At 55.5% G+C, this 22,888-nt stretch overlaps 1 protein-coding gene across 4 annotated transcripts in view; it reads left to right on the top strand.

Moving 5' to 3' along the window:
* Window positions 1–22,888, top strand: part of CACNA1B (calcium voltage-gated channel subunit alpha1 B) — a gene marked incomplete at both ends in the record, with an annotated part of 195,796 nt that overhangs the window by 144,861 nt on the left and 28,047 nt on the right. For 3 of the 4 annotated variants that reach the window (XM_079706058.1, XM_079706056.1, XM_079706059.1), the window contains 11 exons: window positions 811–917; window positions 5,305–5,401; window positions 6,588–6,748; window positions 8,071–8,208; window positions 8,940–9,141; window positions 9,347–9,511; window positions 9,828–9,938; window positions 10,300–10,383; window positions 20,602–20,718; window positions 21,113–21,178; window positions 22,736–22,827. In XM_079706058.1, coding sequence (XP_079562184.1) covers window positions 811–917; window positions 5,305–5,401; window positions 6,588–6,748; window positions 8,071–8,208; window positions 8,940–9,141; window positions 9,347–9,511; window positions 9,828–9,938; window positions 10,300–10,383; window positions 20,602–20,718; window positions 21,113–21,178; window positions 22,736–22,827 — 1,340 coding nt within the window. Of the gene's footprint in view, window positions 1–810; window positions 918–1,535; window positions 1,548–5,304; window positions 5,402–6,587; window positions 6,749–8,070; window positions 8,209–8,939; window positions 9,142–9,346; window positions 9,512–9,827; window positions 9,939–10,299; window positions 10,384–20,601; window positions 20,719–21,112; window positions 21,179–22,735; window positions 22,828–22,888 lie in introns of all 4 variants that reach the window. The other variant, XM_079706057.1, reaches the window with a different exon arrangement.

The raw sequence follows: 22,888 nt of genomic DNA, 5'->3' as shown, positions 1-22,888 counted from the left end.
GGCATGGAGATCCAAACACCCATTGAGGCTCTAAGAGGCCATTACCTGAGCTGTGTCCGCTCCCCTGACAGGCGTGACCCCTTTTCCTGACAGGCGTGACCTGAGCTGTGACCCCTCCCCTGCCAGGACGTGACCTGAGCCGTGACCCCTTCCTCTGACAGGAATTGACCTGAGCCATGACCCCTCCCCTGACAGGAATTGACCTGAGCTGTGACCCCTCCTCTGACAGGAATTGACCTGAGCTGTGACCCCTCCCCTGACAGGAATTGACCTGAGCTGTGACCCCTCCCCTGACAGGAATTGACCTGAGCTGTGACCCCTTCCCAGACAGGCATGACCTGAGCCGTGACCCTTTCCCCTGACAGGACGTAACTTGAGCCGTGTTCCTTCCCCTGACAGGTGTGACCTGAGCCGTGTCCCCTTCCCTGACAGGTGTGACCTGAGCCGTGACCCCTCCCCTGACAGGAATTGACCTGAGCCGTGTTCCTTCCCCTGACAGGCGTGACCTGAGCCGTGTCCCCTTCCCCTGACAGGACGTGACCTGAGCCGTGACCCCTCCCCTGACAGAACGTGACCTGAGCCGTCTCCCCTTCCCCTGACAGAACGTGACCTGAGCTGTGACCCCTTTTCCTGACAGGACGTGACCTGAGCCGTGTCCCCTTTCATGATAGGCATGATCAGGGCTGTGTCCCCTCCCCTGATGGGATGAGACATGAAGCGGCACCCTCCCCCTAACCACATCTCTGGGCTCTGGCTCTGCCTTCCTCTTCTGAAATACTCTGTTCATTAAAGTGTGTTGTTCCCCTAAAGATGATCGATTTGGGACTGCTGCTGCACCCTGGTGCGTACTTCCGGGACCTCTGGAATATTCTGGACTTCATTGTGGTCAGTGGGGCCCTGGTGGCGTTTGCCTTCTCGTAAGTACCCAGGTCTGCTCTGACTCTTGCTGGACTGCAGTCCCCAGAGCCGTGATGAGTGTGGGGGGTGAAGGAGGAAGGGGTCCATTGGCCTCCATGGCTATCTCTAGTCAGTCCCCCTATGCCTGGGGCTGGGCTGTGGGGCTGGGAGGACCTCAAGGCTCATTTGTCCCTGACACACCGCGTGGCTCTGAAGTTGGATAGGCAGGCCTCTGCTTATGGTGTCTGCCTCTTGGGTCCTTCAGAAAACTTCCCGTGCCCGGACGCGGCTGCCCTGCTCGGTCACCCAGTGTGGGTGGGTGCAGCCGGGGGTCTCCGCCATTGGGGTGCTCCGCCATTTTCTGTGGCTCCCTAGTGAGCGACACTCAGCCCTGTTGTGGCCGGGCCTGGATTGGCTCCCTCAGACCCTACACAGTGGCGGGCGTGAGGCGGGCGCTGGGTGCTCGGGTGGAGCAGGGGGCGGGGTGGGGAGACTTGGCGGAGGTGGGGGGGGGATCCAGAGAGAAGTAAGACCCTCGATGGACGCAGATACGGAGGGACGGGCTCATCCCTGAGCCCCCGGGGAGGCCTCCTCACTGACTCTCTTCTCTTTGTCTCCTGTTGCTGGACTCTCGGCAGGAGCTTCATGGGGTAATGCCTCCCCTCTGTCGCCTCACTGTCGCACATCTCAGCACGCTGCAGCCCCTCGTGGGCCGTTTCATCACCATGCCTCACCTCCGCTCATTTCCCGCCACCGTCTGGGCTGCATGCTGCCCGGAGCCATGTCCCCAGGGCCACATGTCCCCGCCTCACCTCTGGGGGCCGGGTTGGGGGCTGGAGCTGGGCGTGGCCCCCCCTTTGGCGAGCAGGGAATCCTGACCGAGTGCTGGAGGCTGGGCGCCTAGGCCCAGAGGGCAGTGCCTGTTCTGGGTGGGAGCTGTGTGACCTTGGCTGCCAGGATGTTGGCGATCCTGAGACACTTTCCCACGTGTCTCCCCTGGAGACAGGGCTTTCTTGCTCTTTCCTTTTTCCACAGTGCCTCCCTGAAACGCCCAGCATCTCTGACCCTCTATTGTTATAGAACAAAATTCAACTGAGTGAATCTGAAGGTCTAATTGGGTTTATTCAGTGATTCATGAAACAGGCAGTATCCCGTCTAGTAAGTAGAAAGGCTGTACGTGATGGAGGCTGTACAAAACTGAAGGCCTTTATAGAAAGGGAGCCAGACAAGGTTATTAACAAAAGAAAAGAAAGGATTGTTTCAGGCAAGGTTACCTCACTGGTGCTGACCAGGAAAGTCCAGAAATTCCATTCCTGGGAAAGGCTGAAACTTGCAATTCAGTCCTGGTTCGCTGTCCTGGGGGCAAGTGGCTCCACTTTGGGCCTGTTGTTTCTTTTTATTTTTCCTTCTCCTTTTTCTTCCTTTTCCTCTTTCTCCTCTCCCTCCCTCTCCCCCTCCTCTTTTTTTTTTTTTTTTTTTTTAACAATTCTTGCCTTCTGATCAAACTGTCAGCCCAACTGAGAGATGTGATCAAAATTTTAGGTGTGTCGGCTAAAAAAACGTACACAACCTAGAAGTTGAGAGTTACGTTTTATTTGGCGGACAAAACTGAGGACTTAAGCCCGGGACAGAGCGTCTGAGACAACTCTGAGGGTCGGCTCCAAAGAGGCAGGTGGGGAGCCGGGATACACAGGAGCTTTTGCAACACAGCCCAGGTAGTCGTAATATCAGAAGATCACTGTTAACTAAAGAAAACCAAGCATCTCAAGTTAAGGGATTTAGTGCTTTTCTTTATATGGGAAATGCAAGAGTCTGGGCTCATTGAATCATTCCTTTGATATGTACCTGAGCTATCTGGGCCAGTATCCTGGGCTTCTCATCCTGAGTCTCCCGAGGTGCCCTGTGGGGAGGGGGTGGCTAACCTCTAGATAGGGGGGTTTCTGCCTCCATCCTGAGCTCCCTCAGGGCTCGCCATCCAGTGGCTGTAATGTGGTGGCTTGATGGCTGCAACATCCTTTGTTTACTGCTATGGCAGGCAATATTTTTTATTCACGGGCATTAGCACCACTCTTAGCTCCTACTGTGTAGTTTTTTGCAGTTTTGATCTTTGATGTGGTATCCATAGATCATGATGTGTTTACTTAATCCCTGTGACATTCACAGACCATAGTTCCAGGTCATAATCCTTATGGTGGTCATTTCCTTTGCTGCTTTTCTGACATTCCAGTCAGAATGGAGACCATTTACTTAGTGGTTATCAGCTACAAACGTGTATTTAAAGTTTCTGAGAGAATACGACAAACACAAACACATCAAGGGCATTATAAGCAGGATAATTCCTAATGTTTGAAGTGTACTTTGGAGCCATGGTCCCCAAGACCCAAACCAATCAAAGAAAAACCCCATGAAGAAGTCACACATTTGAGCCAAGTAGCTGGCTCCATGATCTTATGTAACTGATTTTCAACTTCCCTGGAAGTGCCAGTCCAGGTACTGTCGGTAGTGTTGGCCACAGCGTAGACAGCTTCTTGCTCAGTTAAAGATAACCAAGGGCTATCCTATTATTAGGACCAACTTTGGCCAGAGAGTCTAAGGGTATTTGCAGGGGAATCTGCAGTGTCTTCAAGAGTTATGGAGAGGTTTCTGATCACACCTTGTGCATGTTTACTCCTAACCTAACTCCTTGTGCATATTTACTTGAAACCAAGTGATGGATTTATTCGCAGCGTTTGCTACGTTTACCCATTTAAGCCAGGGGTCAGTCAGGTTTTTAGTGTATGTGGGACTAGAATCTCCTCCCCTGAAATAAGGAGCCTTCCTAAATGCCTTGCAAAGATGGGTGCTGCTGGTGGGGTCTCCTCGTGAGTGGAGACTGATCTGATCTACATAGTCGGGATAGGTGCGAGTCTTTGGTGCCAAATCCAGCAGTCTGAAAGGCTGACCCCATTGGTGCTGGTCTGGGAGAAAAAGACGAAGTGTGAAGTCATGACCTGTCATCTTGGGCCGAAGCGTCTGTGTCCACGTCAGCTGCTTCTCTTCCTCTCAGTTCGATTCGGAGGTCTCCAGCATTTGTACAGGATGAGATGGGGTGTTTTGGTTTTGTTTTGAAGGATGGCTGAGGCTCTGGGTTCCCACAGAGGGAGGGGGAGGGGAAAGGCAGGCGGGGAGGTGGCCTCATCCCTGAGGGAGGCTTGGAAATTGATTTTCTCTGTGACATGTGGGTGGCAGGTGAGGTGAGGTGAGTGGTGGGGGGCAGCACAGAAGGAGCTGGTCCTCACCTCGGCCAGCCTGGCGTGCAGAGCCTGGGGCAGGGCAGCAGGACTGAGGCAGCCCCAGCTTCACCGTGCTGGGGACCTGGGAGCTGTCCAGCATGGAGCCTGCTGGAACCAGCAGGGGCTTGGCCCGCAGGAGGCTCTGCCAGGGGCCCTCTGTGGCCCGCTGCCCCTCTCTGCTCTAGGGCTTGAGAGACGAGTGTAGGGGATCAGACCAGAGAAGGGAATGCTGGGGCTTCTTCAGCTGTGAAATGTTTATCCAAAGTTCCAGTCCCTGAAGTCTGCTGCCATCTGGGTTGTGAGGGGGACCTGGCGCAGTCCCTTCCAAGGGGATTTCAGGGCAGTCTTTGTTCTGACTGATTTCAAATCAGAGAGGTGGGAGAAAATCGGAAACGTTAGCTTGGTAAGTCATAGCCAGATATTTGAGGAAACTGGAAGAATTCAGGACCCAGCCCAGTTTACAGGTACATAACAAAACCTTAAAGATAATTATTAGGATTAGAATCTACTACCTCTAAAGGGACAAGCATATTTTTTTCTCTTTACAATACCCCCACTTTTTTACCAAGGATAATCACAGTAAAACTAATTTGTATTAAACTTGGCCTGATTATTTGTATAAGTGCAGCAAGAAGAGTGACTGCTCATTTAAGTCCTTTTTAGGGCTGCTTTGTTACAAATTTTCATAAGGAGTCTCAGACTGAACTCTCAAAAGCCTTCAAAGCCAGGAAACCAAACCAAGGACATGGCCATCAGATTTGACCTGCAATACCTTTTCAGTCACAGCCCAGCCCCGGCTGGAGCTGCAGTCCTGGCGCAGCCTCCCTGCTTCATTCCCACTGGGGGTCTCAGCATGGTGTCTGGAGGAAGCCGGTGTCCCCACTGTGGGTGGGAGTGCCGAATGACATGGCCCGGCGGGGAGGGGCTCTTCCCATCCAGAAGCTCAGCTCTCCCTGGACACCAGCTGCTGACCTGGCCCCGGCCCTTGTCCACTCTGCGGATGCCTTGGCAGGCAGCCTGTAGGGGGAGGGGCACTGGCCTGTGGTGCCTGTAGGGCCAAGGCTGCCCTGTCCCCAGGTCCTCTGGGCACAGGTGTGCACCCTGCCTGTCTACATGGGTGGCTTCTCCCTTCTAGAGGCTCCAAAGGGAAAGACATCAACACCATCAAGTCCCTGAGGGTCCTGCGTGTGCTGCGGCCGCTCAAGACCATCAAGCGGCTGCCCAAGCTCAAGGTGCGAGTCTGGAGTGGGGCCGTGTGTGTGTGTGTGTGTGCGCTCATGTGTGCGTGTGGGCACGCATGTACATGTAGATTGTGCGTGTGTGTGCATGCGTGTGCACACGTGTACATGTAGGTGTGCATTGTGGGGTGCACATGTGTAACTGGCCTGGTCCCCTGCAGCTTCCCGCATGGGGTGAGGATGAGCAGGGCTGAGGGGAGGCCCCGCACTAGGGAGGCCCTGTGTCGCGTGCGTGGGGCGGACTCTCAGCTCTGTGACCCTCCCCGAGGGGGCTCATTCTCCACAGTGTCCTGTAAGGCTCCTCTTCCTCAACCCAGGGGCGCCTGATGGGACAGCGGCTTTCAGCAGCAGCTGTAGTGCAGGGGGAAGGGCTGCGGAGAGACCGAGGTGGGCTCACAGGGAGATGCGGGGAGGGCAGGGGTTCCCTGAAGCATGGTGTGGCTTTAGAATTGTGCTGCAATCTAACAGTTGCTGAGCTTGTACTTAAACTCACTTAATCCTCCAAGACTGTGTGCAGTAGCGTTCGGAGCAGCTTGGACACGCGGGCCGTGGAGACCCTAAGCGATGTGGGGTTACGGCAGGCAGTTTGCTTAGAGCCGCGAGTGAAGGGGCGGCTCCGGGGGTGATGGAGGCTCCAGGGGTGGGTGGGCAGGGTCTGCGCTGCCAAGGCAGCTGCTTGTGTCTGGATTGTGCCAGGTGGGGTCTCGGGAGATGGTCGTGGATCTGCCTTTGTGCACGGCCAGCCGGAACCAGGGCCAGGGCAGCAGGGAAAGGCTCACTGGAGAACAGTGATAGCCCCTGACAGGAGGCCCGGGCGGTGGTAACAGACGGGAGTCTCCTCTGGTTCATGGACGTGCCCCAAGTCCCTGTCCTGAGCTGGCCTCTGCATCACCGCTTCCCCATCCCGCTTCCCACCAATGGGCAGGGGCCAGGCACGGTCCTCGGCCCGGCCCGGCCCCTTCCCTCTGCGTCAGCCCATGGCCTGGCAGAGTGGCCTGACCCTGGCCCCCCTGCCTGCAGCACCTTTTCTAGCACCTCCTGCCCACCCCATCCAGTCCAGGATCACCCTTCTAGAGGAGGACAGCGCAGGCAGCTTCCCACACAAGGCAGCCGGTCCCGGTGCAGACCCTTGCGGTGATCAAGGGCCTGGCCCCGCCCCTCATGGCTCCACCCCCCGCAGGCTGTGTTTGACTGTGTGGTGAACTCCCTGAAGAACGTCCTCAACATCCTGATTGTCTACATGCTCTTCATGTTCATATTTGCCGTCATCGCGGTGCAGCTCTTCAAGGGGAAGTTTTTCTACTGCACCGACGAGTCCAAGGAGCTGGAGCGGGACTGCAGGTAAACCGGGCAGGGCGGCTCCTCTGTCCCCAGCGCCGCGCCTCCCTGGCAGGACGGGCCCTTCCTGCCCACACACCTCAGGGAGCTCCGCGTGGCCACTGCCGGGCGTCCCGTCGGCCCTCGAGATCCAGGCTGGGCCCTAAGGTCAGAGGGCCGCCCCGGGGTTGGAGCCACTTCCCCGTCCCCCTGAGGCCTTGGGCCCCAGCAGAGCAGACAGGAGAGGCGCCCTCAGGAGGAGGAGCGAGGGGGAGGGTGGTGCCGTGTGGATGCCGTCCTGGACACTTCACATAAATGGAATCCTGTGATCTGGGGTCCTGTGTGTCCAGCTTCTACCACTAGTGCTGTGGAGGTGCCTCCTGCTGTGGCCTGTGCAGTACTTTGTCCCCTTTAACAGCCAGATGTTTATTGCTTCTTCAGTTACACCTCATTGTACTGATCCAGTTATCTGTTGGTGGACATGTTGGCCGTTGTGATTACTGCTGCTTTGAACATGTGTACAACTTTTTCTGTGGATAGGTGTTTTCATTTCTCTCGAGTATGAACGTAGAAGTGAGATTGCAGGGTCACGTGGTGATTCTCTTTATCAGTTTCAGGAACTGCCAGACAGTTTTCCAAAGTGGCTGAACCATTCTGTGTTCCCACCAGCATGTCTGCAATTTCTCCACATCCTTGCCAATACTTGTTATTTTCCTTTTTAAAAATGTAATTATAGCCGTGCTAGTGGGTATAAAGTGGTGTCTCATTGTGGTTTGATTTGCATTTCCCTGATGATTCACGATGTGAAGCCTCTTTTCATGTGCATATTGACCATTTGTAGGTCTTCTTTGCAAAAATGTCTATTCAGATCTTTTACCCATTTTTTAAATTAGGTTGTTCGTCCTTTTTATAACCGATTGTTATTATTCTTAATATAGCTCTGATACAAGTCCCTTATCAGATAGATGATTTTCAGTATTTTGTTCCATTCTGTGTGTGGATGATGTCCTTTGAAGCACAAAAAAAGCTTTCAATTTTGATGTAGTCCAATTTATTTGTTCTTTTCTGAGGCCCCCTGTGTTTTCTTCTAAGAGTCTTATAGTGTTAGCTCTTACATTTAGGTCTTTGATCCATTTTGAGCTAATTTGTATACATGGAGTGAGGTGGGGTCCACATTTATTTTCTTACCTGTAGATACCCAGTGGTTTCAGCACCATCTGTTGAAAAGACCGTTCTTTCTCCACTGAATGGATGACCCTTTTCAAAATTCAGTTGACCGCAGACACAGGGGTTTATTTGGATCCTTTGTCTTTAACCTCTGACTTCCTCTGTGTTCCCACTCCCAGGGGCCAGTATTTGGATTATGAGAAGGAGGAGGTGGAAGCTCAGCCGCGGCAGTGGAAGAAATACGACTTCCACTACGACAACGTGCTCTGGGCCCTGCTGACTCTGTTCACGGTGTCCACGGGGGAAGGGTGGCCCATGTGAGTGCCCCCCTGGTTGGTCAGGCTAGAGCAGAGGGGCAGCCAGAGCGGGGAGCTCAGACTCTGCGTCCGTCACTAAGCAAATACCCCCCGGGCTCTCGTACTTACCGGGTGAGACATGGGCCTGCCCTTCGAGGGTGGGCAGCCTGGGGAGCAGGAGGTTAGCCAAGAGCACAGCACCGTGACCTCCTGAAAACCCTTGTTTAGTGGCTGGGGGCCGGAGGGAAGATGGGCCCCTTGGCGTCTCCCTGTGCTAGCCTGTGGCCGCAGTTAAGGGGAGCCCAAGGGATGCGTGGGTTCCGGGGGCTTCCTTTGGGGCTGAGGAGACCACCCTTCAGAAGGCAGGATTGATGCTCTGCCAGGAGACCCAGCTCAGCCCAAGGCTTTCTGGCGACAGGTGAAGCTGGGTGTGGGCAGGTTACCAGGTGTGAGGTGGGAGAGAGCCGGGCAGCGCAGGACTGCTGGACCTCTCCCACCTCTCCTCCAGGGGGTGGGACCTCAGGCACACTGAGACATCCTCTAGGAGGTCCCCCGGTAGCCCTGAGTATCAGCCCTACTGGCGAGACAGGCCCCCGCCGGGAGCCACGGCCCTCCTGAGGAGCAGGCCTGGCCCGCACGTGGCACCGTCTCGGGGCTCAGCCGCAGAAGCCTCACCTGTGACACGGTCTCGTCTTTCCCGGGGCCGTGCCCTCCTGGGCTCCCCTGACGCTTGGCGCTGGTTCTTGGCCCAGGGTGCTGAAACACTCGGTGGATGCCACCTACGAGGAGCAGGGCCCGAGCCCTGGGTACCGCATGGAGCTGTCCATCTTCTACGTGGTCTACTTCGTGGTCTTCCCCTTCTTCTTCGTCAACATCTTTGTGGCCTTGATCATCATCACCTTCCAGGAGCAGGGGGACAAGGTCATGTCTGAATGCAGCCTGGAGAAGAACGAGGTAGGCGGCTCCCTTCCCACTCCATCTCCTCGCGGGCCCTCCAGTGGGCAGTGCAGGCAGGGCCCCTGGGCGCCCCTTCTGTGTGGGAACCACTGGCCAGCACAGGGCAGGGAGGGCTGCCCAGAGGAGGCCTTCTGGATGAGGGCGGGGGGTGTGCAGGGGCCCCGCAGGGTCCCAGCTCCCCTGCCCCTCCCTTCCTGTGCAGAGGGCTTGCATCGACTTCGCCATCAGCGCCAGACCCCTGACGCGCTACATGCCCCAGAACAAGCAGTCATTCCAGTACAAGACGTGGACGTTCGTGGTCTCGCCGCCCTTCGAGTATTTCATCATGGCTCTGATAGCCCTGAACACTGTGGTGCTGATGATGAAGGTGCGTGGGGCCTGCGTGGTAGACCCCGGCGCCCGTGGGCGGGAACCCGACTCCAGCCTGGTGGAGGGCTGGCCGCCTCCTGTGGGGTATGCGCGGGAGTGGGCGTCGCCCCGGGTGCTGGTCAGCTCAGGGTGCCTGCGCAGCCCTGGGCCCCCAGTCGTCCGTGGGCTGAGATCGTGAGAAGGTTCTGGGAGACAAGGGGGACCGGGAGGGGGTCCCCGTGCAGCAGGCAAGTGTGAGGGGATGTCATCGTGGGCCCCGTGGGGTGTCTCAGGGCAGCCAGGCCTGGGGCCAACGGTAGCCGTTCCCCGGGCAGTTCTATGACGCGCCCTACGAGTACGAGCTGATGTTGAAGTGTCTGAACATCGTGTTCACGTCCATGTTCTCCATGGAGTGCGTGCTCAAGATCATCGCCTTCGGGGTGCTGGTACGTGCCTTGGCCCCTCCTGGCCTTTAGGTTTCTGCATTCTGGCTCCCCCTCTTCAGGGGACCTTCGGGGGCCCACCGTTTGGAGCTGAGGATTCCCAGAACCCCCAGAACACATGTGACCCTGGAGGGGCCCCAGGGAGGGGGCTGCCGGGGTCTGCCCGCACCTCTGCCCCCGCCCTGCTCCTGGAAGCGGGTGGGGCCGGCCTCCTTCCCTCTGGATGCGTGGCCTTGTGCTCTCCCACCTGCGGCGGCGGTGCGTCTGTGCACTCGCGCCTTCTTGACTAGAGGCCGCCTCCCGCAGCTCCTTGTCTGGCAGAGCCTCACCGGCCCCAGCACTAACTGCCCTTCTTTCTCTCCAGAACTATTTCAGAGACGCCTGGAACGTCTTTGACTTTGTCACTGTGTTGGGAAGTATTACTGATATTTTAGTAACAGAGATTGCGGTAAGTAGCATCTCCTGGCCCCGCAGGGCCCCAAGTGGTTTCCTTCCAGAGGTGTTCCCTCACTGAGCCTCCAGGCCCTGATGGCATTAGCGCCTCCCCCGGAGCAGATCCCCACGAGCTCTGGAGATGGAAGCTCCTCTCCAGAGGCGAGTGTGGGGATGAGTTTGGTGGTGGGGGGGTCCTCTCGGCAAATGCTTTTTCTTGGATAAGAAATTGGTTCCCAGGAGGTCTTCCGGGCCGGTGGCCTGAGAATCACCTGGGAGCTCCATGGTAACAAGTGACCAGGAAGATAAGGATCTCCTAAATTTGTGTGTATCTAATACATACACATCTAACAACTGGTGCCAAAAAGATACAAACTAAAACCAGTAAGAATTTAGAATATTTTAAAATATTAGGTTTGTTTTACATATACGTGGTGTGTGTGTGTGTGTGTGTGTGTGTGTGTGTTTGTGTTTGTGTGTGTGTGTGTACACATGCTGGAGATTCTTATTCTTACTAAAATACATGGATTTTATCTAAAAACTGACTGAGGGCTAGAACATGAACTTGTCTCAACAGATTTGAAAGAATCTGAGTCATAAAGCAGTATTCTTTAAGCACAACACGTTAAGTTAGAATTAAATGGCAAAAACCACATTTATTTTTCTTAGGTTGAATTCTCTAGGAACAGACACCAAGGTGAGGGTTCTTGCAAAAGTTATGTCTTAGGATGTGTTCCGAGGCAGAACCCGTGGAGAGAGGTTTGGGGAGGTGGATGGGGAGAGAAGGACCGGAGGTGCCGGTGAATCAGGTCCCCCAGGGGCCCTGGAGACAGTGTGGGTCACACCTCAGAGCTGCAGAGTTCTTACCTCTGTGCCCACCAGTCCTCGGCTAAAGGCTGTGCCCGGAATGTCGCTTCCCATACACCCGAGCGCCCCGAGGGCAGGCGAAGCAAGCTCTGGCCGCCTACACTGCTGCGGGTGAAGGGCCACGTGCGGGGTGGGGGCATCTGCTCACAGCCCTGGCTCACCCTGGCTCTGCCCACACCTCACGTCGGGTCGCGTTGCTGTCTTCAGGGTGGTGCTAGTCACGACTTCTGGGAGGACGGGGTTGATAGCAGGGCGCCTGCTGCCGGGCTGGGGGTTTGCGTCATCGCTGGGGTCCCCTCACCTGTGGCCAGCCCTCTGCTGCTCTGGTTGCTGGTCTTGCCAGGTGACCCAGCCCTCTGTGCTGTGCGGCCCGGGCCCTGCTTGCCATACCCTGTGTGGCTCTGGCTGCTGTGATGGTCCAGGCACAGTTCAGACTGGTCCCAGGAACCTCTAGAAAGGCCCTGGGAGCCCCTGATTTCCAGACGGACTTCTCCCTGCCCCTGTGCAGGGCCAGCGTGGAAACTCTGGGGAACCCAGAGCGACAGGAGCTGCCACGGCCTTCCTGGGTACCACAGTGGAAGTGGTCTCCAGCCCATTTGAGTCAGGACCCCAAGATACGCCTAGCCTGAGTTTGTGGGGATGGTGACACAAAGTCCCAATGGGCTGCTGGAGTCATGGTGACGGGGGCCACCTCCACTTCGGCCCCTTGCTTCCTGGATCCATGCGGTTTACGGGTCAGGCACCCAGTATGTCTGTTGGCCGTCAGTTCATCTTGAAGTGCAGCACCCCAAACCCCCTGAGGTGCCCCACCAGGCCAGCTCTTTTCTGTGCCTGTAAGAGGCCATCTCAGCATTTTATCAGAGCGACACCTCCTGAGTGATGTGGAGTGTGACATGCCGGTGGGTCCTGGGTCTCCTGCTCCTTTGCCCCCCCCTCCGCTTGCTCTGAGTTGATGGCATGTGGCATCCCCTGTTGGTAAATCTCTGACGCTAGTGCATCAGCAGAGGCAGGCCCGCACCCAGGATATGAGTGATCCTTGTTGAGACAAATCACTGTTGCTTCCGGGTGAAAGGTTCTCAGGTAGGCAACTTACCACCAAGTGGCTGAGTGACAGCTCCAGGCGTGGTTCCCTGTAGAGGCCTAAAGGTGGTCTCTGCTCACAACGAGCTGGTGTTCAGTAGTGGCCATGGCTGGGTCAGCCTTGCCAGGCACGGCCTTCATCCCAGCCATCACAGTCACTGCCTTTGTGGGTCTGCCGTGTGAGCGGGGGCTGGGAGGACAGAGGCTTGCTGACATCTGTTGTCCACACAGCCTAAGGCGCATGGGGTTTTCGTGTCCCTACGGCTGTAGGTGTCCGGGGTGGACGTTAACATATGATGCCTAGACCTGCACATGGTGCCCATTCCCACATCCAGAGGTGGCCTCTGCCACAAACTTTGTTCCCTCCAGAGGCCTGACCAAGCTGTAGCCTTTGCCTAGGACCCTGTGGTCCTTACCACCAGCAACTTCACGCACACACACGCGCGCACACACACGCGCGCACACACACGTACTATGGCGGATCGGGCACATCACCAGAGCTCGGCCTCACCACTGTCTTTCAGGCCGACGCTGCCTGGGGCTCTGGTGAGGCCTGCACCAATGTATTAAGCCAGTCCCTCCATAACCAGGTTGGAGTTTTTCCTCGACCTTTAGTGATCATCCCATGATGTGCTGGGGAGGGGTGAGCTGAGGAAGAGACAGTGGTGCCACAGAGGTGAGCGGTGTGGGGGCCAGGCCAGCCGTCGTGTGACGGTGCCCTCTAGGCTTGCCCAGGTGTGGCCCCGGATGTAGCACTTCCACGGTGCACTGGGTTGTCGCTGGGCTGGTGGCACATGGCCCATGAAGACGAGCTGTCTGTGGATGAAATCCAGAATAATCTAAAACGGATTAAATGTGAGATTGCTCAAGTAAGTTTGCTGCGTTTCATTACGGCGCCAGCAGTCCTGACAATAGACCTAACAAGGTACGTGTGCAGGACCTCTTTGTGGAAAATTACTAAACTTTATTGGAAGATGCTAAACAAGACTTGAATAGATGGAGTTATACATTATGTTAATTAATAAGTAGTGTCAGTGTCATAGAGATGACAGTTTCTCCCAATTGATCTGTAGATTCAATGCAATTTCAATAAAAGCACCAATGATTTTGTTTTTCTTTTTGTTTGTTTGTCTGTTTGTTTTGGAATTTGACAAGCTGCTTCTAAAATTTATAAGGAAGGGCAAAGGCTCCCAAATAGCCAAGATACTTAATAGAAAGAAGGTGCTCCTGGGGTGCCGTGCCAGGGAGGCGACTTCCTGCAAAGCTGTAGCAGTTTAGACCGTGTGGAGTAGCCCAAGAGCCTGGAATCAAACCCACTCGCATGTGGAAACTCGGTGTGTGACCGTCTGTGGGCGTAACTGATGATCAGTACAGGGAAAAAGAGGAATTGGATCTTAGTTCGCACCATTCACAAAAATACTGCAAATGGATGAAAAGACAAATATAAGAGACAAAAACTTTAAAACTCTTAGAAGAAAATACAAGAGATTATTTTTAAGACCTTGAGATAAGGACTGATTTGTTAAGCAAAATATATATAAAGCACCAGCCATAACTGGAAAAAAATTGATAATATACAGTTTCTGTGTATCAAAAGGAGGAAGGTCAATCCATGAACAGGGGAAGGATATTTGCATTACATTCCTTCACGTATACATGTTAAAATATTTATGCAGCACCTATCATGTGCTAAGCACCATTCTAAGTGCTGTGACAAAAGATGAAAATCCCCACTCGTTCTAATGGGAGAGACACGTGGTGTCAGACAGGGACCAGGGAGAAGGCAAAGCAGAGAGGGTGTGAGACACTGGGGAGCCGTGATTGTGTGCCACTGAGATGGCGACCCCGGGTCAGGAAGTTTGGGCTCGCAAGGAACCCGAGCAGGTGACAGCTGGGGGGCAGCGAATGCAGAGACCCCTGCCCCAGGGGTGAAGGAAGGGTGGGCGCTGTGGCCGCACAGCGAAGACCTTGCAGTCGGTAAACCTTGGCTTTTCTTTTGAGTGAGATGGGAGGATTTGGAGGGTTTTGTGAAGAGGAGTGACACGATCTGGCGTTTAAGACCACAGCCCTGGCAGCTTTGTTGAGAATATTGTGCAGGGCACAGGCAGAGCCAGCGAGCCCAGTCAGGGCTCTCGTAGCCGGGTTCCCCCAGAGACAGACCCTGAGACAAGAATGTGGTGCAAGTCATTCATCTGGAAGCCAGCAGAGAGGCAGGCAGCCCGGGAAAGGCACTATCAAGTCAGCTACCGTTACCACCCCGGGGCTCTCCCAGCAGCCGCTGTCCGCCGCGGGTTGAAGGCTGCTGAGGGGAGGGGGCCAGAGAATGATTTTTTCAGCAGTTCACCATTAATGTTAGGGCCTGGGTATTGTGTCCTGGCCTGGGAAAGCTCTCAGAAACAAAGATGTAAGTGCTGACAACTGGGTAGTGGGCCTTGGAGGATGTGTGTGCGGCCGAGCGTTACTGCTGTGAGCCAGGAGAGGATCTGGGAGCTGGGATGCGGTCAGACATTGTCAAGTTCTGGGTGTAATTTCCAGGTAGAGCTGCAGACGGGTTGGACGTGGGTGTGAAAGATGAGGCGAGGATGGCCTCATACTTTGTCATCTGAGTGCCTGGAGAAGTGGATTGTCATTCACTGAAAAGAGAGGGAATTGTGAGGAACAGGTTTGCTGAGGGTGGCCCGGCTGCACTTGGTCCATGTTAGAGTTCAGTCCTGCTGTCCTCCCAGGAGTCGTCCAGCGGGCAGCTGGAGGGGACTCAGGCCAGTGACGTAAGGCTAGGGATCGTGAGCCTGTAAGATGCGATGGGCTGAGATCCATGGGGGAGAAGAGTGTGAGGCCAACATGTAGTGAGCAAGGCTGGAGGGCGGAGGCCTTCCAGGCTCGCAGTGGAGGTTAGTGTCCAGAAGGTGCAAGGCTCTTCTGGGAGCAGGAGGTACGGTGGGGCGTCTTACAAGACAGAAAACACAAATGGCCACAGAGAGATACTCAACCTTACTTGTAATCAAAGAAATGCACAGTGAAACGGCACTGAGATGCCATTCATTCCACACCCAGCATTTGTCAAACAGAAACCCTGAGGTTGCCGGCTGTAGGCGAGGATGTGGACACTGCTGCTGGGTGTCGGTCGGCTCGGTCTCTCTGGAGGGGTGGGCGTGTGTGCCTGCCCAGGGTGCCTGGCAAAGGAACCTGGAGACGTTTGATGTTCATGGCAGCGTTGTTCACAGTAGCGGCGGCAGAAGTGGTTTATTGACACAGTGAATGGCCCCCTTATCAAGAGGATACTTCCCCAAAGCGGTGTTTGCTCAGAGTCAGAGCACAGGTGTGCCTGAGCCCAAGAGGGCCACGTACAGTCTAATCCCGTCACAGAGTTAAGAACAGGCAGGTATAAACGTGTTTTAAGAGTTTGAGGTAAAACAGTGAAGAAAAGAGATTATTAACAAGAATGAAGGATAGTTACTACATCTGGGGAAGAGAGAGACAGGAAGGGCTTCCAAAGTAATGGTGACATTCCGTTTTTTAAGCTGGGTGATGAATATATGGATATTTTATTACCTTTATTTAAAATACATGTGTGTACATATACTTGCACGTATTCTTTTGTTTACGTGAGATGTTTCATGGTTTTGAAAAGTCAGCAATCTGAATGATCCAGGCAAAAAGCTGAAAGCTGCCATCTTAACAACAAAACACGGTTATTTGTTCCCCCGGCTGCTGGCCTTGCAGCACTGCCCGGGCGCCGCCCCTTCGCTGTGCACCTCTTCTCACCCAGAAGTAGTTCCCCAGCGTGGTTTCTGCCTAGGCTCTCAGCCTCCTTGGGCACAGGAGTCTTTATGCCCCAGATAAAGGCATCCAGACACTGGGCTCCCAACTGCAAGGACACAGCCCTGGGGGTTTGGGCGTATGTGTGCCCCTTCAGCAGAGGGGTGACGGCTGGGAGGGCACCCACAGGAGGGGCAGGCAGGGGTGCCCGGCTCATGTCGCAGAGGCACTGTCTCCCAGGGGCACCTCCCCACAGAGAGGCCCCTCAGCTGCTGGAAACTCGAGGGAGGGCGGCTTGCAGATGTTCGAGAACTTAATCCCAGCAAGACCTCCAGGGTAGCCACCACCAATCCTGGACGCCCAGCAGGGCTGGCGGGAGGGCTGAGAAGCTGCTTGGTCTGAAAGCTCAGCTGCCCCGGCCACTAGTGATTTCAGAGGGCAGTCTTCACCCTGTCCTGCCTGGAGGAGGAAAGGTGAAAGGAAGCCGTCTTGTGGATTTCGGTGTCTTTTTTTCTTTCTCCATTGTAGTCACTTCATATGTTACTTGGTGGATGCACTTTTTTTTCCTTAGGCAAAAATATGAGTGTCAGTTCCCACCCCCGACTTAAAAATCACCATAGAGCAACAGTCTTAACCAGGTTCACGTAGAGAACGCACTCTAAGCAAGCATAAAACTGACATTGATTTCTTTGCCTGGAAATAAAAAAATCAGTGTTTGCGAGTCATCTTTGGATTTGCATTACAAACGGAAATGCAAATGATACCCCTGTCTGCATAACCTACAGATTTCAAAAATGTGTTTTGATTTGGTACATTTTAAGCAAAATATGCAAAGTTTACCAAAATCCTAAAAATTTCCAGTGAAGTATTCAGAGTTTGAGTTTTGCTTGTGTCGGTGACTCATTTTCTCTTTTGTTTTCTGTTTCTGTTCTTGATTTACCCACACCTACCTGCTGACTCACGTCACCCAACCAACATACAATGCGAAAACCATGTCTCCGTCTGTATGTTGTGCGCCTGCTGCTCAAACATCCCAATTTGTAAATAATACGCAAATATCCATCCATGAAAACATCACATATAGGAAACGGTTGGTTTCATGACTTTCAACAGTTCTTAAAACTCCTCGCTTTGCTTGCTCTGGTCCTCCGCTCTCCTGCTTCCTGTCCCCTCCTGTGCTCAGAGCCCAGCTGCACCTGCCCCTCTGGCCTCTCACGCACTGTCCTGGCTCCTGGGGTCTAGCCGGGGCTTCTGAGGGCCCCCCAGGGACCACCTGATCACAGGAACGGGCCTTGGGCTGAGCGAGGAGGTAGGGGCTTCTGAGCGAGAGGCAGGTAAGTGATGAGGCTGGCTCAGAATTGGGGAGGTTTTGTAGGATGTGAGTTTGGACCTGATCCCCGAAAAGTCCATGGTTTCTGCTGCACAGTCATCTCCCTTCTGCTCTGTCTCCACTGGCAGACTAAGTAGACTTGGCTCTGCACAGTGGCCTCTGACCAGGTCTCCTGTAGGGTCCTTCCTGGACGTATCTTCCGTGGGGGCCTGGCTTGGGGGGGCACCAGGCTGGGGGGTTGGCCTGAGTAGAAAGAGGGGCTCTGCCCCAGGAGGGAGCAGAGGTCTGGGCCTTCATCCAGCGGTGCTGGTTCTTGTGTGCCCTGGTCAGCGAGCTTGTGTGGAGCCCGTGCAGGTGGTGTGGACGGAGCCTCCTTCCGGGTGAGGGGAGAGAGAAGATGCTGGGAGCAGAGTGAGCTGAGGCCATGACTGCAAGTTCGTGCAAAGTAGCAGATTCTGAGATTGCTGCTACAGAAAGTGAATGCTTGTGATAAACGGTTTCACAATCAGAGCAAAAAAGCTTGAGTTTTGAGAAAAAGCTGTTTGATGCTGCCGAAACACCAGGCCACATCTTTCGCACAGGCTCTGCTCATGGCACCAGGTCTCTGCTCGGCCCTTCCCGTCCGCCTGCTCTGTGCCCTCCTGTGCCTTCATGCCAGTGTCCAGGATACTGTGCGTGTGTGGGCTCTCTCTCCTTCTCTCTGTCTCTCCCCCATCATCGGTCCCCTTGAGAACGAAGCTGAGTAGGAGAGCACCTCATCCCTGGCACGTGTGTGGTCCCCCGACACGTGCACGGTGTGAGGGGGGGCACCTCACTGTGCTGTGACTCTGGCCAGAGGCAGTGATGCGCTTGGATGCAGGAGACGTGGGCCTCGGCCTGGGCTCCGTTTGCCTCTGTGGCAGCGTTTCAGTGCTCAGTCCACCGTAAGTTCTTTTTCTCGGGGGTTCCTCGCCCCCGGGCATGATGTCCTAACACCTCCATCGTGTGGAGCTGGAAGCTGGCACTCAGTGGAGCTGGGGCCCAGTGTCCCCTCAGCGTAAATCAGCTCCGTGTTGAGGGCTGTGATGCTGACCTTTCCTGGCTCAGCGGCAGGGGCCATAAGGAGGGGCCTGGTTTGGAAGTAGGTGGGGTTGCTCGTGGGTGCAGCAGAAACCATGGACTCTGGGGGGTCGGGGCAGGTTGCATCCACCTCCAGGGGGTTGGCTGAGGCCAGGGGTGACGGTGCTCAGCCAGGGGGAGGCCGCTGTGTGCTTGCTGCCCCTGCCGTCCCGCATGCAGTCTGCATGGTGGTGTCTGGCGGCTCGCGCCCAGGTGCAGCCATGGTGCGCTCAGCCTGTCACACTGTGCTTGCGGCATCTGTGGCCGCTGTCACCTCCGCCCTCACGGCTCTCTAGGGCTGTCTGTCTGTTGGCACCTGCACCCTCTCCTACGTGCCCGTGGAGCCCCGAGAGAGAAGCCGGGGAGGAGGGGTGGGACCTGGGTCTCAACAGAAAGTAGGAAGGGGCTGCGTTCACGCATCCAGTAACTGGAACGAACAGCGCCTTCCGCTGCCCTCTGTGGCCTCCGTCTCTTCCTTCTTACCCAGAAGCTTATATTTCCCCCCAGTATTTTCAGGAAATCTTGTCTGTCCCAACCGTCTGAGCAAATTGCTTTGGTCTTGGCCCCTCCAGACCCACCTGTGCAGGTGGTTTGAAAGCAGACACCCCTGAGGTGGCAGCTACCCCCTTGCTGTGCTTTACTGTCTTGTACAAAGGGTCCCCTGGCACCGTAGGCAGTCCCCCCTTGCGTCCCTGTGCCCGTCCTCCTGAGGCGACTGGCTCACCTGAGAGTCCTCAGGCCCGCAGGGCTCAGATAGAGAGTGTGGATGTGTCTCATCCGTCCTGTCTACCCCTGAGGTTCTCTTGCCCCAGCACGAGCCAGTGAGGGAGCTGCAGGGAAACGAGTACACCCTCCAGGGTCACAGCCCGAGGTTCACGCCTGCCTGCTTGCTGACCTGGACCACAGCCGTCCCTCCTCGTGCCTGCCGACTGCCCCCTCTCCCTGTGGCACTGTCCAGAACCCGGGAGCCGTCCCCCAGGGTAGCTGTAGACAGTCGCCAGCAGAGACAGTCCAGAGTCCTTGGTGGGAAGCAAAGAAGCCAGCCCCTGAGACAGGCAGTGGAGGGGCGGAGTGAGGCCCGTCTCTCCACCGCCGCCTCGTCCCAGCCAAGGCCAGATGGGCAGCCCTGCAGAGAGGACGCGGCGCTGCCCAGGCCCCGCCGCCTCCTGCGTGAGCTCTGCCGCTGCACCTGTGCTCTCTTTTCTCTGTATTCGACCACTGCATCTGGCAGCACAATGTGTCTAGCCTGAGCTGCTTGCATATTTCAAAGCAGCCAATTGTGGGGAAGCTGCCCTCAGGCTGCGCGTGGGCACCTGGTCTCCAAGCAGACAGGGCAGGAAGCCGCCCGGGCCCGCGAGCACCCCTGCCTACTCAACGGATGCCGAGCAGGGCCGTGCCTCCGAAAGGGATGGCCAGGAATTCAGGTGCCCCTGGGCCAGGGTGGAAGCCTCGCTCCCAGGTCATCCGTGCAGTCCAGAGACTGTTGGGTCCGTTTGTGCCTGACTTCGACCCTTTGGATGAGGGGGCCGTGCGAGATGGCTCGGGCTCTCTAGGGCAGACACCGGGTAGTGGGCTACGGAGGTGTCTTCCCTGGCGTGGGCAGCAGGACCGACACCACCTACGCCTCCTGTGGTGACCTGCCTGCGGGCACCTGCCCAGGCCCGGAGGAAGGGCCTGCCTCTTGGCTGGGCCCCAGGCAGGCCGGGGCCTTGCTGGCTGTGTGGTAGCCCTGCCCCTGGGCGGCTGGGCCGTGCCCTGTGAGAGGCCGTCAGTGTTGGAGGCCTGGCCTCAGGCACCCTCCCCTTCCACCTGGCAGCGGGGGCTGCTTCATGGGACTTTCCTCTACCCCCCACTGTGGAGGGCGTTTCTCTGATTTGCTGCATGAGAAGCGGTTTGCAAAGACAAGCTTCACTCTTGGAAGGTTTCCTGGTGGCTGATTGCTGCTTAGACTGTGAAGCGGTGACTTTTTGTTCCGTTCTCTCTCTTCACCCGCTTTTCTTTGGGGCACAGTGACTTGGGGAGGTGGGGTGGGGAGTGGCCGCCCTGTGCCCGTGGGAGGCTGGTCTCCGAAGGTCAGAGCATAACCTCTCTTCCCTGCAGAACAACTTCATCAACCTCAGCTTCCTCCGCCTCTTCCGCGCTGCCCGACTCATCAAGCTGCTCCGCCAAGGCTACACCATCCGCATCCTGCTCTGGACCTTCGTCCAGTCCTTCAAGGTGAGGCTGGGCATGGCCAGGCGCGGCCTGACCCCTCCCTTGTCGTGCAGGCTGGGGGGCTTCTGCCGCCACCGCCCGAGCGCCCTCCTCGGGAAGGCCGGGGCGGGTGCCCACACCTCCCGTGGTCCCCGTTGTCCCGTGATGGTTTGTAAGGACACTTTCAGTTTTACGGAGAGTATCTTGTTTATGCTCACAAAGGGCGGAGGTGGCTTTTATGACTTGATTTTCAGATGAAGAAGTTGACGGTAGCTTGGTGGTCAGTGGGGTGGGTCTGCAGTCAGCTGAGGCCAGTGTGGCCCCAGAGACCCGGCCACCATCCGCTCTCCAGACGAGGCTCAGGCAAGGGGGCAGGCCTCTCTCCTGGAGCTGACCTGTCCTCCCCTTGTCTCTACAGGCCCTGCCCTACGTGTGCCTGCTCATCGCCATGCTGTTCTTCATCTATGCCATCATCGGCATGCAGGTGGGTGTGCACGGGGCCGTCGCACAATAACGACGGCAGGTTCGCACTTTGGCATCGTTTCTATGAGCCAGGTGCCGTTCTAAGTGCTGTATGAACTTAATCCTCAGAGAGACTCTTCTGTGGCTGAGGCCAGGCAGTGCCACCCTTTGTGGGCAGATGCCCGGCCCTGCTTTCTAGTGGAATCCTGCCGGGCTGTGCTAGGGCGCCGGTGGGCACGATTGCTTGGGTGCTGGGCCCCCACGGTGGTGGAGTGTTTGAGCACGTATGCAGGACGCCGAGCGGCCTGCAGCACAGCAGCTGGTCATTCTTTTGGCCCAGCAGCACTTCTGAAGAACAAGCGTCCTGATCCTGTACAGGAGATGATACTGTTGAAGGAAGAAGTCAACAGGATCATACCAGGTCACTGTCCTGGTCAAAATTATCTTGCGTATTTTATCTTTATTTTGTCAAAGAATGCTTTGTCAGCTATTTGGGAAAACGTTTAAAATACACAAAGCAGTGTCCCAGTTGATACCTTTGGTATCTGGCCACTTTCCGATAGTAGGGATGGGAGATGGACTCAAATGTTAGTTTGTAGTGGAAGGAGACAGTGTCTAAAGGTTAGCTGAAAAGTGATTTTTAAACTTTATTTCCAGGGGTTGAAAAGTTGTCTTGCTTAAAATTTGCTGAGATCTGATGCTGTTTAAAACAAATATATATTTTTTCTTGCTTTGGTCTGTGGGCATACAAAGATATATGTCGCTGATCTTTATTTTTATTTTTTTTTGCAATACACGGGCCCCTCACCACCGCGGCCTCTCCCGCTGCGGAGCACAGGCCCCGGACGTGCAGGCCCAGCGGCCATGGCTCACGGGCCCAGCCGCCTCACGGCACGTGGGACCCTCCCGGACCGGGACATGAACCCGCGCCCCCTGCATCGGCAGGCGGACCCCCAACCACTGCGCCACCAGGGAAGCCCCTGGTCTTTATTTTTGATGGATATATGATGATTCATAAATTTTCATCTGGATTCCAGATTTTAAGCTACTTAGAGTTAGGGACTCATTTGCATTTCTAACCTTGAAAGAAAGAAATTAAAATGCATAGAAAGCCCATTGTGATGTTTGCACAGAAGTGTAAAGAGAAAGGTTCAAGTGATGTATCGTAATATCAGTATAATTACTGGTTTGGAGTCATTGATGAGGCAGTGAATTTTAAAACACTTCCCTTCTTCTGTCTGGCAGAGCCCACCAAAACTTAGCTCTGGGTCCTCCTTTTACTAGTCACGCTGGCAGATCCCTGGACAGGCTCAGAGCCAGAGCCAGAGCACGCTGGGCCATGGGACAGGGATACGTTTGCCTCTCCAGAGGTGTTCTCTACCCTGGAAATGCACAGATGCTGCTGGAGCTGGAAGCCACCAGCCCCAGCAGCAGTGGTGGCGGCTTCTGCTGGGGTTCTCTGGCTAAGGGCAGCGTCCTGTCCCATGTGGGTGCACACGTGCACACACACCATCTCCTGCCCGGCTGCAGCTCCTGAAGACCCAGCAGCAGTGGTCTGCAGCCTTCTTCTCCACTTCAGGTATTTGGAAACATCGCCCTGGACGACGACACCAGCATCAACCGGCACAACAATTTTCGGACGTTTCTACAAGCCTTGATGCTGCTGTTCAGGTGCGTTGTAGGGAGGTGGGTCCAGGCTCAGTGGCTTCTTCACTCAGGATGGGACCACCCC

The sequence above is a fragment of the Hyperoodon ampullatus genome (genome assembly GCF_949752795.1).
Source record: "Hyperoodon ampullatus genome assembly, chromosome: 6".
In the NCBI taxonomy this organism is placed as follows: domain Eukaryota; kingdom Metazoa; phylum Chordata; class Mammalia; order Artiodactyla; family Ziphiidae; genus Hyperoodon; species Hyperoodon ampullatus.
This window is presented reverse-complemented; position numbering and strand designations above follow the sequence as displayed.